Source organism: Heteronotia binoei, chromosome 10 (genome assembly GCF_032191835.1).
Source record: "Heteronotia binoei isolate CCM8104 ecotype False Entrance Well chromosome 10, APGP_CSIRO_Hbin_v1, whole genome shotgun sequence".
NCBI classification, from domain to species: Eukaryota; Metazoa; Chordata; class Lepidosauria; order Squamata; family Gekkonidae; genus Heteronotia; species Heteronotia binoei.
The window spans coordinates 68,387,332-68,405,670 of NC_083232.1; the positions used below are offsets into that span (position 1 = coordinate 68,387,332).

Genomic DNA, 18,339 nt, shown 5'->3' on the forward strand with positions numbered 1-18,339 from the left:
CCACCATCCTAAACAGAGCTAAATCACTGGGATTAGAAGGTGTAACTGTTTAGGATAGCACTATAACTGCCCATGAATTTCATGGCAACATGGGGGGCTTTGAACCTGGCTCATTCCAATTTTAGTCCTACAATTTACCCACAATACCACACTGACATGATACACAGGATGTTGCATGAAGACAGGGCTTGCACTGTGCAAGGATATTGGGGCCCATGTATGATGGGTGCGGGTGTCTTTTTTCCATTTAACACTTTCAATATTAAATTAACATTGAGAAGACGGTGAAGAGATTGGCTAGCCAGAAGCAAATTCTGTTCCCTATCCTAGGGGATGCCCAGAAGGTCCAGCCACTGAGAAACAACCCAGTTTTTATTTTCATAGGTGCATCCTGGACTCAGCTTCTGGATTAGATTAGGAAAATGGTTTGATTAATTGACTGGTTGGCATCCCCTAACCCCAAATTGCACTTCTATGTATTTTTAAAAAGAGAAAAGAAAATTACATTTTTGAATGGCTTCCGACTGCTGGGATGGGATCATATTCAATCAGGTTACACAGGCCAATTAGTTTAAGGCATTTTGAACAGATCTTCTAGGGCAGGGGTGGCCAAACTTGCTTAACGTAAGAGCCACACAGAATAAATGCCAGATGTTTGAGAACCACAAGACATGAACATCAGATATTTGAGAGCAGAAGGAAAGCAGGCAGACAGGCAAAAAGATCAGTGGAGGGAAAAGAGGTGGAAAGAAAGCAACTTTAAATGCATTCTCTAAGCCGCTGGCTGGCTCAGCTCAAAAAGGTGATTTAAAGAGAGAAACCTCTCCAAGGCAGCCGATAGGATGGTGGAGGCTTCAAGAGCCACACAATATGTGTGGAAGAGCCACATGTGGCTCCCGAGCCTCAGTTTGGCCACTTCTGCTCTAGGGGAACAGGGCCAGGTTTCTCAAATATCCCATGTGCATCAAGCAAATGACTCTCTGACGAGTCTTGCCAGGGTTCTGAAATTTCCTTGCAGTGCATTGTGCCGGCTGAATCGCCATCCTGCCACTGAATCCCTGCTCCAGGACTGGCCCTAGACTGCCTAGCACCCACAGCAAGGCTAACTTCTGGTGCCCATCTCTGCACTGATGACATCACCAAGCCACATGGGGGCACCCAATTTGATGCCCCCAGAAGGCCGGCACCCTAGGTAATCGCCTAGTTTGCCATGTGACCCTGCCAACAGCGTCTCACGGTCTCATGCACTTTCCAGTTTAATGGAAGTTTCTGCATGCCTCGAACAAGAGCATTTCATCATCTCAGGCGCCTAAGTCTTCCAGCAGCATTTTCATGCTCTGATTCTTCTGGAACCGTAAAAGAGAGCAGCAAAGTCAAGCCCCTCCTTTGCATAGATCTACTCTTCTGACCACTCTTTAAAAAAAACCCCAAGGAGTTGCTTTGGTACATTTCACCCTGCCTCAAAGTCTTTTGTGAACACAATGAGGACTACAATTCCCAGCAAGCCCCTGGTGAGTGAGGGGCGGTCCCTGGCCGTTTTCAGAGGAGGGGTTGTCTGGCCTGTGGCGGTTCTGCATGGCTGGCCGAGGGTTGTTTTGCAGCTGCCATAGGAAAGTTGCAGAACGTTCCTGCCCCTCGGCGTGGAAGGCGGTGCGGAGTTGCAATGGCTCTTGCTTCATCGCCCTTGAAAGTCTGCATCGTGGGCTCAGGCAACTGGTGAGTAGCTGAGTGGCAAAGCAGCTCGGCTTCCTGATCTTATTGCTGTTGGGTCCCGAGGAGAAGGAAGAAGAAGCCGCGGTGCACTCCCTTTTAAAACACCTGCTGTCATTTATGTTTCTGAGGACTTCCAGGGAATCCACTCCTGAGGGAGACTCTGGGAAGCGCAAGTGTCGCTGCTACGTTGACACCTCGTATTTCTTCTGACCAAAAGCTGTTCTTTACTTCCTAGTAGGGAGGTAGAGGAAAAGAGGGTGGGACAACAGTCATTTGCTTCCCCTTTGCCACGGCGTTATAATGGCCGAATATACAGGTTCCGGTTTTGAATGCAAATAGTTTGGTCCTATGAGGGTCAGGTCTTTAGGGCAGCGGGCCTGGATTTGTTTGGGGTTTGTAAAAAATATTATTATAGGTTTGGATGAATTGCTTGATCACATGGTAACATTCTATAAAAGTATGCTGGAGATGGGCTGCCCAGTCTGTAAAAGTGTCACAGTACAAACTGGAGAATGGTCCACAAGTGCTCCTATAGCATAGACACTTCCCAATCCCACTTTTTTGCTGAGTGGTCACATAGGAATGCCAGCCTCCATGTGGGCCTCGAGGATCTCCTGGAATTTCACCTCATCTCCAGACTACAGAGATCAGTTCCACTGGAGAAAATGTCTGTTTTGGAGGGTAATCTCTGTGGTATTGTACCCCACTGAAGTTCCTGTCCTCCCCAGGCTCCACCCTAAAATCTCTAGGAGTTTCCCTATTTGGAAGTGGCAACCCTAGTGGTGCATTCTGCTTTGAGTTTATATGTGCAAGAAGCGTGTCAAATGAATATATTCTTGCATGTATACCAAAGCCTGTCTTTCTTTGCCTTGTGTATTTCACATGTGCATTTCATGAGTTAACGTGCATTTCATGACATGTGCATTTCATGCGTTAACACAAAAATACAGAAAATTGCACAAAGTCCAGCTGCAAATAAATAAACGCATTCTCCCCCCCCCCCCCCAATGCTGTTTGTTTTTCCCAAAGATAGTGTGGTAACGAGATGCCCATAGCTGGTTTGCATGGGTAGCCGTCCTGTTTAAATTAGACTCTGGGCAAGGGCAGACTTGCATAGTGGAGAGTTTTTTCTTCCTTTGCTAGGATCACCTTTAAATCAGTCCTCTGCTAAAGGATGTAAAGGTCGGTGGATGAGAGAGGTTGTTCAGTCCTGGAGGGAGTGGTTTTTAGGGATGGGGTTTCCAAATTGTAACCCCTCACACACAGTTCCTTATTTATATTTTAATATCTGATAATAATATGGAAGCGGAAACAATTTTTTTTTTTAAATGATCCAGCACATGAGACTGGTCCCATTCACACCTTCAATTCTGCACCTACCTTTTTGTTGGTAGTACTTTTCAGGAGAAAGCCTGTCTCCTGTTGGTGCCCTGTTTTGTTTTGGGTTTTTTTCTTCCTTTTTAAAGACTTATCTGTTTATACCCTGTAGTAACATATTTTTACTGTGGCTTTTCGTATAGCTTCTGCAGCTTGAGCTCACGCCAGTTGTTCAAATGACCAGATGTTATTAATCAGTTATTACCACGTTTGTTACCTGTCAATGTACATTTATATGATCCTGTGTGCACAAAGATTTTCCTCTGGCTGGAGGTTAACAAATGTACATGTTCATGGTCCAAAATAGCAAAAACAGAAATTCATTTTGCAACCTCTTGTAGAAGCTGTTGCACTCAGTTGCAAGGCAGGAGGCAACTGATTGCACGAACTGGGGAATGGGGAAATGAGATCAGATGGTCTGTTGGTTTGCAATTTGGGTTAGAGGTTAGTAATGTTGTCTGGAAGAAGTGATTGTAATCTCATTTTTGCTGCCTAATGTAGTTAGAAATGCAGCTATTTTGTTAACATGGATATCTTGGTGTCTTTACAAACCGCAAAACAATAGCTGAGGTCTGATTGTAGTGATTCTTTTTGTTTGTAAAGATGCTGAATATGTGTCTCCAGGTAGCATATGACTTAAAGTGATAAAATAAGGATTAAACAAATGTTGGTCAATATGGTAACCTTATTGCCCCGATGGAATAAAATTCACAGGGTGGTTTTATTAGTTCATAAATTAAAGTTCACAAATTAAAGTTCAGTCTCTTCATTTACAGAGTTTTTCCTCTGGCTGGAGGTTTACAAAAATATTTAGGGGGAAAATAAATTTCTAAGTGGTGAGAGATCAATGTTAAAATGGTAGCATAGGAAGTGCTCTGTAGAAAAGATCTCAAGTCACATAGTGGCATGTCTGGATAGAAAAATAAAACTAGGGTCTCTGTCTCAATGCATCATTATAGTAGTACATTATTGACAGAAGTATGTGGTAAAAGGATCTAGGGGTCTTAGTGGACCATACACTGAATATGAGTCAGCAGTAGGGTTGCTAGGTCTGACTCAGTAAATATCTGGGGACTTTGAGGTGGAGCCAGGAGACTTTGAGGGTGGGGCCAAGAGCAAGGTTGTGACAAGCATGATTGAACTCCAAGAGAGTTATTGCCATCACATATAAAGGGATCACATACCTTTTAAATGCCTTCCCTCCATTTGGAAATACTGGCGGATAGGGGCACCTTCTTTTGGGGCTCATAGAATTGGACTGGCCAATCTTGGACTGGCCCAATCTTTTTATTTATTTATTTTATGACTTCTATCCCGCCCTTCCCAACAAGTGGCTCAGGGCGGCTTACAACACAAGAATATAACATAAATAGAAGTTAAAGATAAAACATTTAAATTTAAGTATTAAACCATTAAAGACATTAAAACATTTGGCATTTAAAACGTTTAAAACATTGGGGCAGCGGACATCCAGTATAGCTACATTCAGTTTCTTGTACCAGCTAGTCATAGGCCAGCCGGAAGAGGGTTGTCTTACAGGCCCTGCGGAACTGGGCTAAGTCCCGCAGGGCCCTCACCTCTTCCGGCAGCTGGTTCCACCAGGAGGGGGCCATAGTAGAAAAGGCCCGGTCCCTTGTCGATTTTAAGCGGGCTTCCTTTGGCCCGGGGATAACTAGGAGATTTTGTGTTCCTGATCTCAGTACTCTCTGGGGAACATGCGGGGAGAGACGGTCCTTCAGGTAGGCAGGTCCTAGGCCATATAGGGCTTTAAAGGTGATAACCAGCACCTTGTACTGGACTCGGTAAGCTATCGGCAGCCAGTGCAGGTCCCGGAGCCCCGGCTGGATGTGCTCCCTTCTTGGGAGCCCTAACAGCAGCCGGCATTCTACACTAGCTGCAGCTTTCGGGTTCGGCACAAAGGCAGCCCCATGTAGAGAGCATTGCAGTAGTCCAGCCTCGAGGTGACCGTGGCATGGATCACTGTTGCTAGATCGTCGCGTTCCAGGAAGGGGGCCAATTGCCTTGCCCGCCTAAGATGAAAAAATGCGGACTTGGCAGTGGCTGCTATCTGAGCCTCCATCGATAAGGAGGACTCCAATAGTACCCCCAGGCTTTTGACCTTGTCCGCCGCTATCAGCGGCGCACCCTCAAAAGCTGGTAGGGGGATTTCCCTCCCCAGGCCCCGACGACCCAAGCAAAGGACCTCTGTCTTCGCTGGATTTAGCCTCAGCCCGCTCAGTCTGAGCCACCCAGCCACTTCCTGTAGTGCCCGGTCTAGATTTTCTGGGGCGGAGGCTGGTCGGCCGTCCATAAGTAGATAGAGCTGGGTGTCATCAGCATACTGGTGACAACCCAGCCCATACCTTCGAGCAATCTGGGCAAGGGGTCACATATAGATGTTGAATAACATCGGGGAGAGAACCGCCCCCTGAGGCACTCCGCAATCAAGCGTTCGCTTCTGGGATAGCTCACCCCCAATCGTGACCCTTTGTCCCCGACCTTCGAGGAAAGAGGAAAGCCACTGTAGAGCCAACCCCTGAATCCCCGAGGAGGCGAGGTGGCAGGTCAGTAACCGATGGTCGACCGTGTCGAACGCAGCCGACAGGTCCAACAACATCAGCACCGCCCAGCCACCCCGATCCAGATGCCGTTGAAGGTCATCCACCAGGGCGACCAACACCGTCTCCGTCCCGTGACCCGGGCGGAAGCCGGACTGGAGTGGGTCAAGGATGGAAGCATCCTCCAGGAAAGTCTGTAACTGCACCGCCACTGCCCTCTCAATAAGCTTGCCCAAAAAGGGCAAGTTTGAGACCGGCCGATAATAATAATAATAATAATAATAATAATAATAATAATAATAATAATAATAATAATAATAATAATAATAATAATAATAATAAATTTTATTTATATCCCGTCCTCCCCGCCTAGGCAGGCTCTAGGCGGGGTCTAAAGTTGGTTTTTTTAAGAGGGGGCGGACCACTGCCTCTTTGAGCGGCGTTGGAAAATGCCCTTCCATCAGGGATCTATTTATGATATCCCGTATAGGATATCTAAGCTCCCTCTGGCAAGATTTAATAAGCCAGGAGGGGCAAGGGTCCAGATTACAAGTTGTTGGGCGTGCAGATAAGAGGATCCTGTCAACTTCCTCCAGGCTGAGAGGGCCGAAGCCATCCAGAACACAATCCGAAGACAGGCCCGGAGCCTCGGTTTCACTAACTGTCTCAAATATGGCTGGGGGGTCGGGGCGGAGTGACGCGATCTTGTCCGCAAAGAATTTCGCAAAAGCCTCACAGCCAATCTCCAATTCAATAGAATTTGGTCTGCCTTGTGGCAGTGTCATAAGGTTCCGAATTATATCAAACAATTGTGCCGGGCGCGAAGTTGCGGACGCAATCTTAGTCGCAAAGTAAGTTTTCTTTGCGGCTTTGATTGCCATCTCATAGGATTTCAAATTCTCTCTATAGGATGTTCGAGTCGCTTCGTCTCGAGTACGCCGCCATTGTCTCTCTAGTCGTCTGAGCCCCCGTTTTTGTTGCCGCAACCCCTGGTTAAACCAGGGTGACGGCTTCAAACGGGGGTGCAGAGGGCGCCTAGGTGCGACCTCCTCAATAGCCCTAGAGAGTCCATCATTCCAGGACTCTACTAGGCCATCCAGGGAGTCGCCAGTGGGCCAGACATCCCGTAGAGCCGTTAGGAACCGTTCCGGGTCCATCAGGCTCCGTGGGCGAGCTAAAATGCGCTCTCCGCCTAAACAGGGTTGGGGTGATACATCCACACGAGCCTTAAGGGCATAGTGATCCGACCATGGCACTGCTATAGTAGCAATATCATCCACTAAAACTCCCGCCATAAAGACCAGGTCTAACATGTGTCCCGCCTGATGAGTGGGCGTTGTAACAACCTGGGAGAGTACCAGTGTCGCCATGGATGACACTAGGTCCAACGCCTGGCTGGAAGCCGCATCGTCGGCGTGGACGTTGAAGTCACCCAAGACCAATAGCCTAGGGTACTCCAACGCCCAGCCCGCCGCTGCCTCCACCAGGGATGGTAAGGCGCTGGCCGGTGCGTTAGGCGGTCGGTACACCAGCCAGATCGCCAACCCCTCCCCAACGTCCCACATCAGGCCGGCACATTCAACTCCTGGAATCGCCGGGGCCGGGAGTGCCCTAAAGGAGTAAGCCTCTCGTATGAACAATGCCACTCCTCCCCCCCCCGCCCGCTAGTCCGGGATTGGTGAAAGACCCAGTATCCCGGGGGGGTCATCTGGGAGAGAGTCACAGTCTCCCCATCCCGCACCCAGGTCTCGGTCACGCAAGCCAGGTCCACATCCTGCTCAAGCAGGAAATCCCGAAGGATCATGGTCTTATTATTGATGTACCTGGCGTTACATAACATCAGTGACAGAGGCGAGTACATTCGTCTGGCTACACTACCTGTCACCATCGGGATGGGACACAGGCTGGAAGGTGGCCGAGCACTGTTATGTCTCAGCCCCCTTCGCCTATAGATCTGCCTGTTCCCACCGTCATACCTTCCCCTCCCCAGGAGTACCGGAATCCCCAGGCCAGTCATCAGCTCCCGGTAGGCACCAGCTCAACAGCTGGTAGTACCAATACCTCTAACTTCTTTTTAATTCCTACGTTCTGATCTATCAATAATACCTACTACCAATTAATTCCAATTTAAGTCCCTCAACTAACCCACTAACTCCTTAGCTAAGATTAATAATTTTAAAACTTGTTCTTTTTTATGGAGAGGCACTAGAAGCTATGCTGAAAATTGGTGCCACTACCTCAGAAAACAGCCACCCTAGATTACTCAGTAGCTATTAGCCACAGCGTATTGTTGGAACTCTCTGTCTGCGGCAGTGATGCTCTGTATTCTTGGTGCTTGGGGTGGGGGGCAAAGTGGAAGGCCTTCTAGCCCCACTTGTGAACCTCCTGATGGCACTTGAGTTTGTTTGTTTGTTTGTTTTAGCCGATGTGTGACACAGAGTGTTGGACTGGATGGACCATTGGCATGATCCAACATGGCTTCTCTTATGTTCTTATGTAAGGAAGCAGATGATAGCTCAGGAGCCTGATAGGAGCAAAAGGCGCCTCAGACATCCGGTTTACGGTCGCCATTTTTTTTAACTACTTAGCGATATGCGCATAACCATATAAAGTTTTCTGACCTATGTGCACAATGTACATAATGTGCTCATGTGCCTTATGCGCATAATAGTGGGGGGGAACAAAAAAAAGAACTGCATGGTGCAGTCATGTGGACGGCAGAAGACAGTTTCACCACAGAATGATTCGAATTGCAGTATGGCAGTCTGATCGATAATATCGGGAACAAAGATATTCAGAACAGAACCGGGTCAGTTTAACACGGACTTAACACACTGTGTAAAAAAAAAAAGAGGAGAGAAAAGCCACAGAGATTGCCATTCACAGAACTCTGAGCATCTTGTCTGGTTTGTCACTAATAGGATATTAGAATCATGGTCAATCTAAGGGAAAGCTCATTTGCATAAGGAATGGGAGTATCAAGGTGAGGATGGAGAATTGCAAAGCATGTTGGGAAACTCTTATGAGAGAAAAATGACTTTTGAGATATTCAAGATGGATTTGGCTACCAATGTGAAGCTAAATGCATGCATTCTGGAAAAGAGCAAGAGTTCAGTAGCACTTTGAAGACTAACAAAATTTGTGGCAGGGTATGACTCACGAATGCTCATACATTGCCACAATTTTTTTAGTCTTTAAGGTGTTACTGAACTCTTGCTCTTTTCTACTGCTGCAGATAGACTAACAAAGCTATCCATCTCGATTTATCTGCATGCATTCAGCCACAGAGGTCAAAACATCCTGGCCTCTAGTAAGCATCTAAACTGCAGAAGTGATTAGGGTACAACATAGAGCCATCGAGATAGTTTCCTTACTCTTTATCACCACATGTAAAGGAGTGGTTAAAATTCTGAGGTGGCTTCCAGGGTTGTGTGTATGTGTGTGTGTGTTTTGCTTGATAGGCCATTTAGGTTGGGAGCTGAGTAAGGTTCTTCTCATGTGAAAGTTTTCCTGCAGTTTGGGTGCCAACCTGCAGCAGTTCCCCCTCTTCCCAGGTTACCTCACATCCAATGTTTCCTCTAAGCTCCAGTGTTGTGAGCAGAAATTCTACCTAATGAATGAAAAGGCTAGTAGCATTTAAGTTGTGAGCGAGTCTGCATTTGACTATTGTGTAAATTAGTTTTTAGAACATTACTTCCATAACCTTGTAAAAATCTCAGAATAAATTATTTTAAATTATATTTAAACTATATTTTAAGAATAATTTAAACATTATAAGAAAAAAAATAATAAGGCAAATTTCATCCACCCCCTTTCCATTATATTGATAGACATGTGCATAGCACTTGACACTAGTGTGCATAGATCTAAGACTGATAATTTTTTTGTACCATTGAATTACAACTGACTTACGGTGACCCCGTGGGGTTTCTGAGGCAAGAGACATGTGTAGGTGGTTTGCTATTGCCTGCCTCTGCATAGCAACTGGGACTTCCTTGGAGGTCTCCCATCCAAGTACTGAAATCTGGACTACCTAGGTTGGGTTAGAATACATTACTGTAGTTTAAATGTGGAGTCTCAGCCCATCTTTGTTATAATGCATTTTTGTAAATCTAAAATTCTGGCTGCCCTTAGAATAGGAAGAGAAGAAGAGTTTGTGTTAGGAAGCCCTATAAGATAGGTGGTGGTGAAGGGTTCCAAAAGCCCATAGTTCTCCTGGAATAAGAGAAAACTGAGATAAGGTTCTGGGTACCCTAAATGCTTTCTGTATCAGAACAAAAACTAGAATATAAAATTCTGACTTGTCACTGTTTCTTGTTCCTGGTTTAGAATTATGATCAGGGTGGTAGAACAGGACAAGATCTTATATAAGGAGCTTATGTGGACAGTAATCAATACCTTGGCAAGAATATAGTCCCGAGGTAGATAGCCTGTTCTGTATGGCTCCAGAGACCTGAAAGGGGGGGGGGGAATAACACCCCCTTCACCCTTTGCTGGCTGCCTTGAAAGGGAAAGAACCTGGTAAGGAGGCCAGTTTAGTGTGGCAAGGGATGATCCCTAGAGTATAGCCAACTAGCAGGAGCCAAGGTAGCAAGAGGAGGCACCCATACACCCCCAACTTATACAAGGAAATGTCAGATAAACACCAGAATACCTCTGACACCTTATTCCGTAACTGAGGAAATAACCAGTTCAGTAAGGTTTTGGTGGTTTTCAGTCCTGCATTTTGTGGCTTGGCCAAGTGGAAAGTATTCTGGGACCATCTGGGATAAAAAAAAGCAGGAACTGTATCAACAGAGATCATTAGCCACAGGGGCTCACAATTTTGCCTGTGAAGGAAGTGACAGTGTGCATTTTTGTCCTGGATGCTAAAGAATAGAGGAGCAAGGCTAAGCTGATCTGCTTCTGGTACATGGCAAGGCTAGGGGTGCTTGTTAATGTATTATGAACACTTCTTGACATTTTAGTGTGTGTGTGGGGGGGGGGAAGGGATAAGCACTGATTTTGGACTGTCACCAACAAGAATAGATTACAGGATAGAACTGCATAAACATGTCTGCCATCTTCCTCCACCATGGAGGTCACACAGTTGTCAAATTCATAGGAACATATGTTTTTGATTAATGAATTTAACAGTTAAATGGTTCATCTGTTACCACTTTTTGCAGCTGATAATAGTGAGCAAAACATTGGAATGGTACCCTCAATTTTGGAATGGTATCCTCAGTTTGGCAATCCATAAAAGCCTCCATCGAGGCTATCAGAATGCTTCTGTGTCTAGTTTTATTACTGCCCACATGACAATGTCCAGGCTGGATGTATGTGAATAGGATGACTAAGAAGAAACAAAATGTCTGTTTATACCTTGATGCTTGACCATATGGGTTTGCCATTATATATTTTGCCATTATTTGGCTTTTTAAAAAGAATCTGACAAGCACACATTGAGAAAAGAAAAGTGCTTTGGCTAACAATGACAGGCACAGTATTATTTGGCATCTTTAGAGCAGATCGCCACTGTTTCAAAAGCATCAAAAGCCACCCTGAGCCTGTTGGGGGAGGGCAGGATATACATTTGATTAAATAAATAAAATCATTTAGGTCCTATGACTGCTGCTCTGCTACCTTTCAATTAGATGTAGAAGTGTAACCTTCTCCTCAAAGGTGTCAACCTCATGATTGGATGCAACAAGGTCCTGCTGTGTAATTTACTCTTGTAATTAGACTGCCGCAGGCTCAGCATTTTGCATTCTAATCCAAATTGGAGAAAAATCTTCGTAGCAGGAATTTAATGACCAGCCTCATTCTGCTTTCTGTGTCTTAAATAATTCTGCAAGCCAAAGTGAAGGGCACTGGTGCAGCTGATGTTCTTAGTGTGGGTTTGTTGAAAGGTGAATGGAGATAGCAGCTTTTTGGCAGTTTAGATGGACTGGCATTCTTGGCACATGCCTAACTTGCCCTTCAGTTTCACAATTTGAGAAGAAATGGAAGAGCACAAATCACATTATGAAATAGTTGCTGCCAATCTCCGTGGTTGTCTTTCTAGCACCGAGTTTCAAGGGAGGAGTCATTTCAATGACATTCAAGGAATAAGTAGCAGAGTTTCTTTCTCCCAAGAGTCTAGAATAATGGGAGAGTAACCAGAATTCTTCACAAAGCTGAATGGCTTGTCATCATTTTTAAAGCAGTAAATATGCAGCTATAGAATGCTATCAGTGGGAGATGCCCTTCTGCCCATCCCATAGAAGTCCCAGTGTTTATGTGCTGATTGAGTCAGACTTATATATGGGTTGGGTTCTCTCTTTCTTTAATGATTTGTTTTGTTTCCATTGGCATGGCACAATTTATTACATAAGACTGGTTCAAACATAAACACTAGTTCCAGCAGTTGTCAGATTCCAGCTTCACCAGAAGAATTCAAGAGCTGCTTCTCAACACATGCTATTGTTCCATCAAAGATCAACCCAATGCAGTGAAAAACAGAGTATTTCATAAGTATTACAGAAGAGTTGGCAAGAATTCTGTTGTTACTAAGTGTCTACAGACGTACAATTTTGGGGGAAAGCAAAATTAGACATACGGAAGAGTTGACTAATAAAGGCTTAAAATGGGGTCCCCAACCTTTTTGAACCTGTGGGCAGCTTTGGAATGCTGACATTACATGGTTAGCACAGCCAAGAAAAAATGGCTGCCACAAGAGGTGGAGCCAGCCATAGAATTTGCCAAAGCAACATTTTAAAAATCTGCATAGTCAATCAAATTTCCAATGGCCAGTCATGAGCCTTATGAGCAAAAGCTGCACCTGGCTCCACTTGCTTTCTAAAAACACTAGGCAGGCGCCACATTGGGGATCCATGGCCTTTTCTGCCTTTCCCTCCTGCTGCAGTCTAGAGTGCCCAGGAGAAGCATTTCAAGGGGGGAGAATTTTGTCTGCAGCAGGAGAGGGGAGGCAAGAAAATCATAGTCCTCAAGCAGAAGTCCTCCTGTCCACATAAAAGCTCTGCTGGATCCGTGCCTAAGTATAAATCCCACAAGATGTTGCAAAGCAGCTGGCAATCACACTAAGCAAATTTAAACTTGGTTCTGATAAGAAGATGATTAATGGGTTTATTCTCCGCATAAGTAGAGTGTACCTTTTCCAGGTATGTCGCATGCTTTTTGGTTTTTTGTTTATTTCCAATTTTGTTGCTTATTTGTTAACTACTGAGTTCAGGAAGATATTCTTGTATGTTGCTAGCTTGCGTGTATCCTGCCACTTGACCTTCTTTCCCAAGTAAGCAGTGAAAATTCAGTGATGTATTTTCTTCCATAATTTGCATGTTAGCAATTTGATGCTAGTGTAACAGAGAGGACGTGTGTGCATGTACACGCATGCAGGGAGGGGTTTTCCCGCATCCGTTCAAAGCATTTCTGTACTTCTTCATAAAAGCTGTTTATTGTTTTTACAAACATCCTGAAATGGCAAAATCCCCTGACGATATTTATTTGCTGACTTCATTTCTTGTTAAAACTCAAGGTGGATTACAGCAGCTCAAAAACTATGCAATAAAACAGTATAATAGCTACCACAAATTATATTTCAAAGCAGGATTAAAAGCTGTGGCGCCCAATGTAAAAATGACAGTATTATATGTTCATCATAAGAACAGTAAAGTACATAAATTATTATGGAATTGGAGAGCAGTGCTGTAAAAATAGTATCATACATACAATAAACAATGTAGCGAAGATTGATTTAACATTAAAAATGCCTTTCATGCAATCAAAATATCATTATATATAAACTTTTTGAATTGGTTGACATTTAATTGAAATTCCTGAATGTTAGAGGTGGATCCTACCCCATCCTACCATGCAACTGAGCAAAAATAAATTAAATTAAGCTATTTATACCCCACTTTTCATTTGACTCAACTGAGTTTAAACTTCATTCTGATTGTCACCCTGATAGACAGAATGGAGGCTGTATTCATTGCCATCTTTTGGATTTCTCTCTCCTTGATATTCTTTGTTTGAGAACATTGGGATAAGAATTGGACCATTGCCTTGTATATTGAAACTTCCTTCCTGAGAATTAAGTGACTGTCATTCTTTTCCCTTTTTATTACAGGGGATCTGCTGTAGCCAAAATAATAGGCAATAATGTAAAAGCAGTAAAGAAGTTCGCTTCCACCGTAAAAATGTGGGTGTTTGAAGAAAATGTTAATGGAAGAAAACTGACAGATATCATAAATAATGACCATGAGAATGTGAAATATCTTCCTGGATACAAGCTACCAGAAAATGTGGTAAGTCTTGGAATAGATAGGTTTGGCCAAATTGCATGAGAGTCTGTGGGGAACCCTCTCCTCATTGAAGTGGAGCAGCTGCTTTCTCTAATTCACATTTTGAACTCCAAGAGAGGATAGTTGTCACCTGCTGCCAGCCATCTTCAGTAGTTGCCCTTGACAAGTTGTACAAGTGTACAGCAGTTCTCGTGATGACTGAAAAAAGGTTTGCTTTTTACCAGCAGCAAAATACTGAGCCAGAATGCTTGGCAGCAAAAGACTACGGTCTAGAAGAGGAGAGTGGGAGATTGTACTGTATGCGAAGTTACCAATTGATGTCTTAATGGGTCAGTATGAAGAAGGGTTAATCTGTTTAGTCAAATTGAAGGGAGGACCTTAGAATCTGGAAGTATTCCAAGCCAGTAGTTTCTTGAGGGTTTCAGTACACTACCTTCAGCCAAGGGGGCATCTCCTAAATGCATGATGGAATGCTTGTTCTGGAGCTGTCTTCTCCACTGAAGAGAATGAAAAATCCAGGAACTCATATGTGTTCTGACACTTATGCTGGGCTCTAGGCTACTTAATATATTAACAAGCTTACTTATGAGATAAGCAGCAAAGAATACCTTGACCCTTATGAACTTTTGGTGGAGTCTGTGAATTGCTTATTGTTAGAGTTGCCAACCTCCAGGTGGTACCTGGAGATCTCCTGTTATTACGGTTGATCTCCAGACATCCAATATCAGTTCCCCAGGAGAAAATGGTTGCTTTGGGGGGTGCTCATTGTACAGCATTGAGGTTCCTGTTGTCCCCCAAACCCTGCCCTCCCCATGCCCCACTCCTCCAAACCTCCAGTTATTTCCCAGTCCATAGTTGGCAACCCTAATAATTGTCCCTGTACCTAGGACACAAAAACTCCCATTCTTTTCCTTTCTCAGACCAAGAAATCTTAGTCCCCACACACTTCATTCTTGATCAAGTAGCTATAATGATCTCCTTTGACAGAGGTGTAGCTCTGTTATGCAACTGTTCCATGGAGCATACTGTTTTTGGTATTGTTGACAATGTTCCTTACTGTAAGTTTTTGATGGAAAAGCTATGAATGGTATATGGCAGGGGTGGCCAATGGTAGCTCTCCAGATGCTTTTGTCTACAACTCCCATCAGCTCCAGCCAGCATGGCCAATGGCTGGGGCTGATGGGAGTTGTAGGCAAAAAACATCTGGAGAGCTACCTTTGGCCACCCCTGGTATATGGGAGGGATGGTAGTGAATCTAGAGCAATTAGATAGATGGTAGTTACACTGGACAGGAAAATGCCAAAAGACTACAAGTTAACTGTAGTATGGATAGGAGTAAGGTACTTACTAATAGTGCAATCCTAAGAACTGTTCTTGGGAATGAATGCCAATGAATAGATCTGATTGGATTCTGAGTAGACCTGTTTAGGATTGCTGTCACTTCTACTAAAATACCTTAAAGTCCTGTCCTAGGCAGAGTTACTCCAGTCTGAGGCCATTTAAGTCAATGGGCTTAGACCGTTACAGTGCAGTTCTGTGCAGAGTGCCTTGCTTTTTCACAAATTAAGCATTTTATGAAATGCAAACCTTCTTCTACCTTCCTAGTTAACCCAACAGCAGTGTTCTCCCATGTAGAAGCAGAAGTACCAGCAATATTATTTTACTAGGTTATGTTAGGCAGATAAATGACCCAAATTTGCTTCTACTTTTCTATTTTGCTAGTTTTTGCTATTGCAGTCAGTTAAATATGCAGTAATTAATTTTGACCTATATAAAGTACCGTTCACATCCAGGGTTTTTTCCTTTCCCAGCCTTGCAGAGGCCAGCACAAAGATCTTTGGTTCTGCTTAGTTACTTGACTTGGAAATATTTTGCTTTCTTTGACAATAGTAGTAATCATAATCTCTACTGAACAAAATATTTTATTTAGAATGAATTTATAATGGTGATTAACATAGCTTTAAAAAAAAAACAAAAAAAAAACTTTGTTTCACATCTCTTCTCTCTTTCTCTCCCCCTCCACCCCTGCTGTTCATTTGGTACAGGTTGCCATCCCAAACTTGAAAGAAGCTATTAAAGATGCTGATATGTTGGTTTTTGTCATTCCTCACCAGTTCATTCATAAAATCTGTGATGAGATGACAGGGCATGTAGCCAAGAAAGCTATCGGCATAACTCTCATTAAGGTACATAAGAAACCGTATACATTGTTTTTGAGTGCATTAAGGAATTCTCTGAAACAGTTCAGTGGGGGGAAGGAGTTGTGGGAAGTATCTTGTTTCCCCCTACCTGAATGCTTCAATTAATTAAGTTAATTTTTCATCTTGACTTCTTTTTTTGTTGTGCTTGGGACAGTTCTTTCTGGATGCTTGTCTATTTGGTATATATCTTCTCAAGAATTTATAGCAGCATCAATGAGGCTCCAGTCTCCGCTGTGTCCTTGTACTGATCCGGCCAGGCCTGATGCTGTTTGGCACAGTGGTAGACCCACAACTTTGGGAACCTTGAATAGCTCTGAACCTTGGATAGCTTTCAAGGGTAGGGAAAATGCATGTAAAAATAACTTCCAAGAACTTTTGGCTGAGATCCCAAGCATTGCGATCAGTGCTCTTGCATGTGCGTGGGATTTTTTTCAGCTCCCCTTCTCACAGTTGGTCCCCTGTGCTTTCCAAGTTTTTCCAAATATCAGGGGTGATCCTCTAGAGCAGCAATCCTTGAGATGTGTGGGAGTGCCACAGAAGGAGACTATTGGTACAACAGTGCTTCATACATCACACCAATGTGCTTCATACATCACACCAATTAAAAAAAAACCCATATTATTTGCCTTATAAATTCAGCTGTATAAATTCAGCTTTCAGCCTATTAGCCAAAACAAGAAGTAGATACTAAAAAAAAACACCCTCCCTCCATTTGAATTGTACTTTTTTTTTTTTTGTCAAATGGTTTCTAACTACGTACTGTGGAATTAGGCGTGTCCAGGAATACTGACACACTGTTTGCTAGTGATATGTGGAGACATTCTGCTTTGCTTGTGACTTTTGACTACCATCTCATTGGAGGAGGATGCAGTCAAGAGATGCCAAATGCAAATGAGAGCCTGTTTGGTGTAGTGATTAAGTATGTAGACTCTTATCTGGGAGAACCAAGTTTGATTCCCCACTCCTCCACTTGCACCTGCTGGAATGGCCTTGGGTCAGTCATGGTTCTGGCAGAGGTTGTCCTTGAAAAGGGCAGCTGCTGTGAGAGTCCTCTCAGCCTCACCCACCTTACAGGGTGTCTATTGTGGGGGAGGAAGATAAAGGAGGTTGTGAGCCGCTCTGAGACTCTGAAATTTGGAGTGGAGGGCGGGATATAAATCCAATATCATCATCTTCTTCTTTGATTTGATTCAGTGTTTTAGATCCAGTCAGCTTTTTCACTCGGTACCAGTTCTGCAGTCCCAGTGCTATATGGCATTTGTACATATGTACATACATATATACATACACACACGTGCGTACAGACACACATTATTTCATTTATACCCTGCTTACTGTCTGATGGGAACCCACAGCAGCTTACATCATTCCCCTTTCCTCCATTTTACATGAAGATCCCAACATACTGTTTTTGACTGGCCAAAGTGAACTGCTCTTTCCATGTTAACTGGCAGAAAAGCTGTTTGGATTCAACCCAATATAAAAATCTCTTTATTTGGGTCAGACTTCTAAAAACGGTGTTTGTTTGAAACAAAAACCATGATGGTAATATAGTTAACAAGTGAAGCAGTGGCATAGTCATCCCTGTGGAAAGGACATTTGCATCTGATGCAGATAATATGTAAATCATTGTAAATTCCACCCACTGGCAAGGTAGTTATCCCAGTTGTCCCACATGTTGTAAGAATTGACTTTTAGCAGTTTCCTTTCAATGTTTACCACAGGGAATAGACGAAGGCCCAGAAGGACTCAGACTCATTTCTGACATCATCCGTGAGAAAATGGGAATAGACATCAGTGTGCTGATGGGGGCAAACATAGCCAATGAGGTCGCAGCAGAGAAGTTCTGTGAAACCACAATAGGTAATCATGAGGATTAATTGATCCCTTGCATAAAAATTCTCTGTTGAGTCATCATGAGGCAGTTCTCCATTCTTTCATATTTTAGTCACTGAACTTCTCTCTGTTTCGAAGATACAAGCAGGAAAATATTGTGGTAAGAAATAACAGCTGGAACCCTTTGTGTCTTGACTGATGATTAGTTTTCTAGAGATGTTCAAAAAGGTATTTTCCCAGTTTTCCTAGAATGTTCATAAAGGGGAAGTTGCCACTGTACTGTGGCATGCTATCTATTTTAAATCATTAACTTTTTTGTCCCTTTAGATGGCTTTTTTTATATGGAGGACACAGTCCACTAGAATACAC

At 43.7% G+C, this 18,339-nt stretch overlaps 1 protein-coding gene across 1 annotated transcript in view; it reads left to right on the top strand.

Moving 5' to 3' along the window:
• Positions 1-1,547: 1,547 nt before the first annotated feature.
• Positions 1,548-18,339, top strand: part of GPD1L (glycerol-3-phosphate dehydrogenase 1 like) — a 29,020-nt gene continuing 12,228 nt past the window's right edge. The window contains exons 1-4 of the mRNA XM_060248841.1: positions 1,548-1,716; positions 13,759-13,936; positions 15,979-16,119; positions 17,859-17,997. Of these exons, the coding sequence (XP_060104824.1) occupies positions 1,664-1,716; positions 13,759-13,936; positions 15,979-16,119; positions 17,859-17,997 (511 nt within the window). The 5' untranslated portion in view covers positions 1,548-1,663. The remainder of the gene's footprint in view (positions 1,717-13,758; positions 13,937-15,978; positions 16,120-17,858; positions 17,998-18,339) is intronic.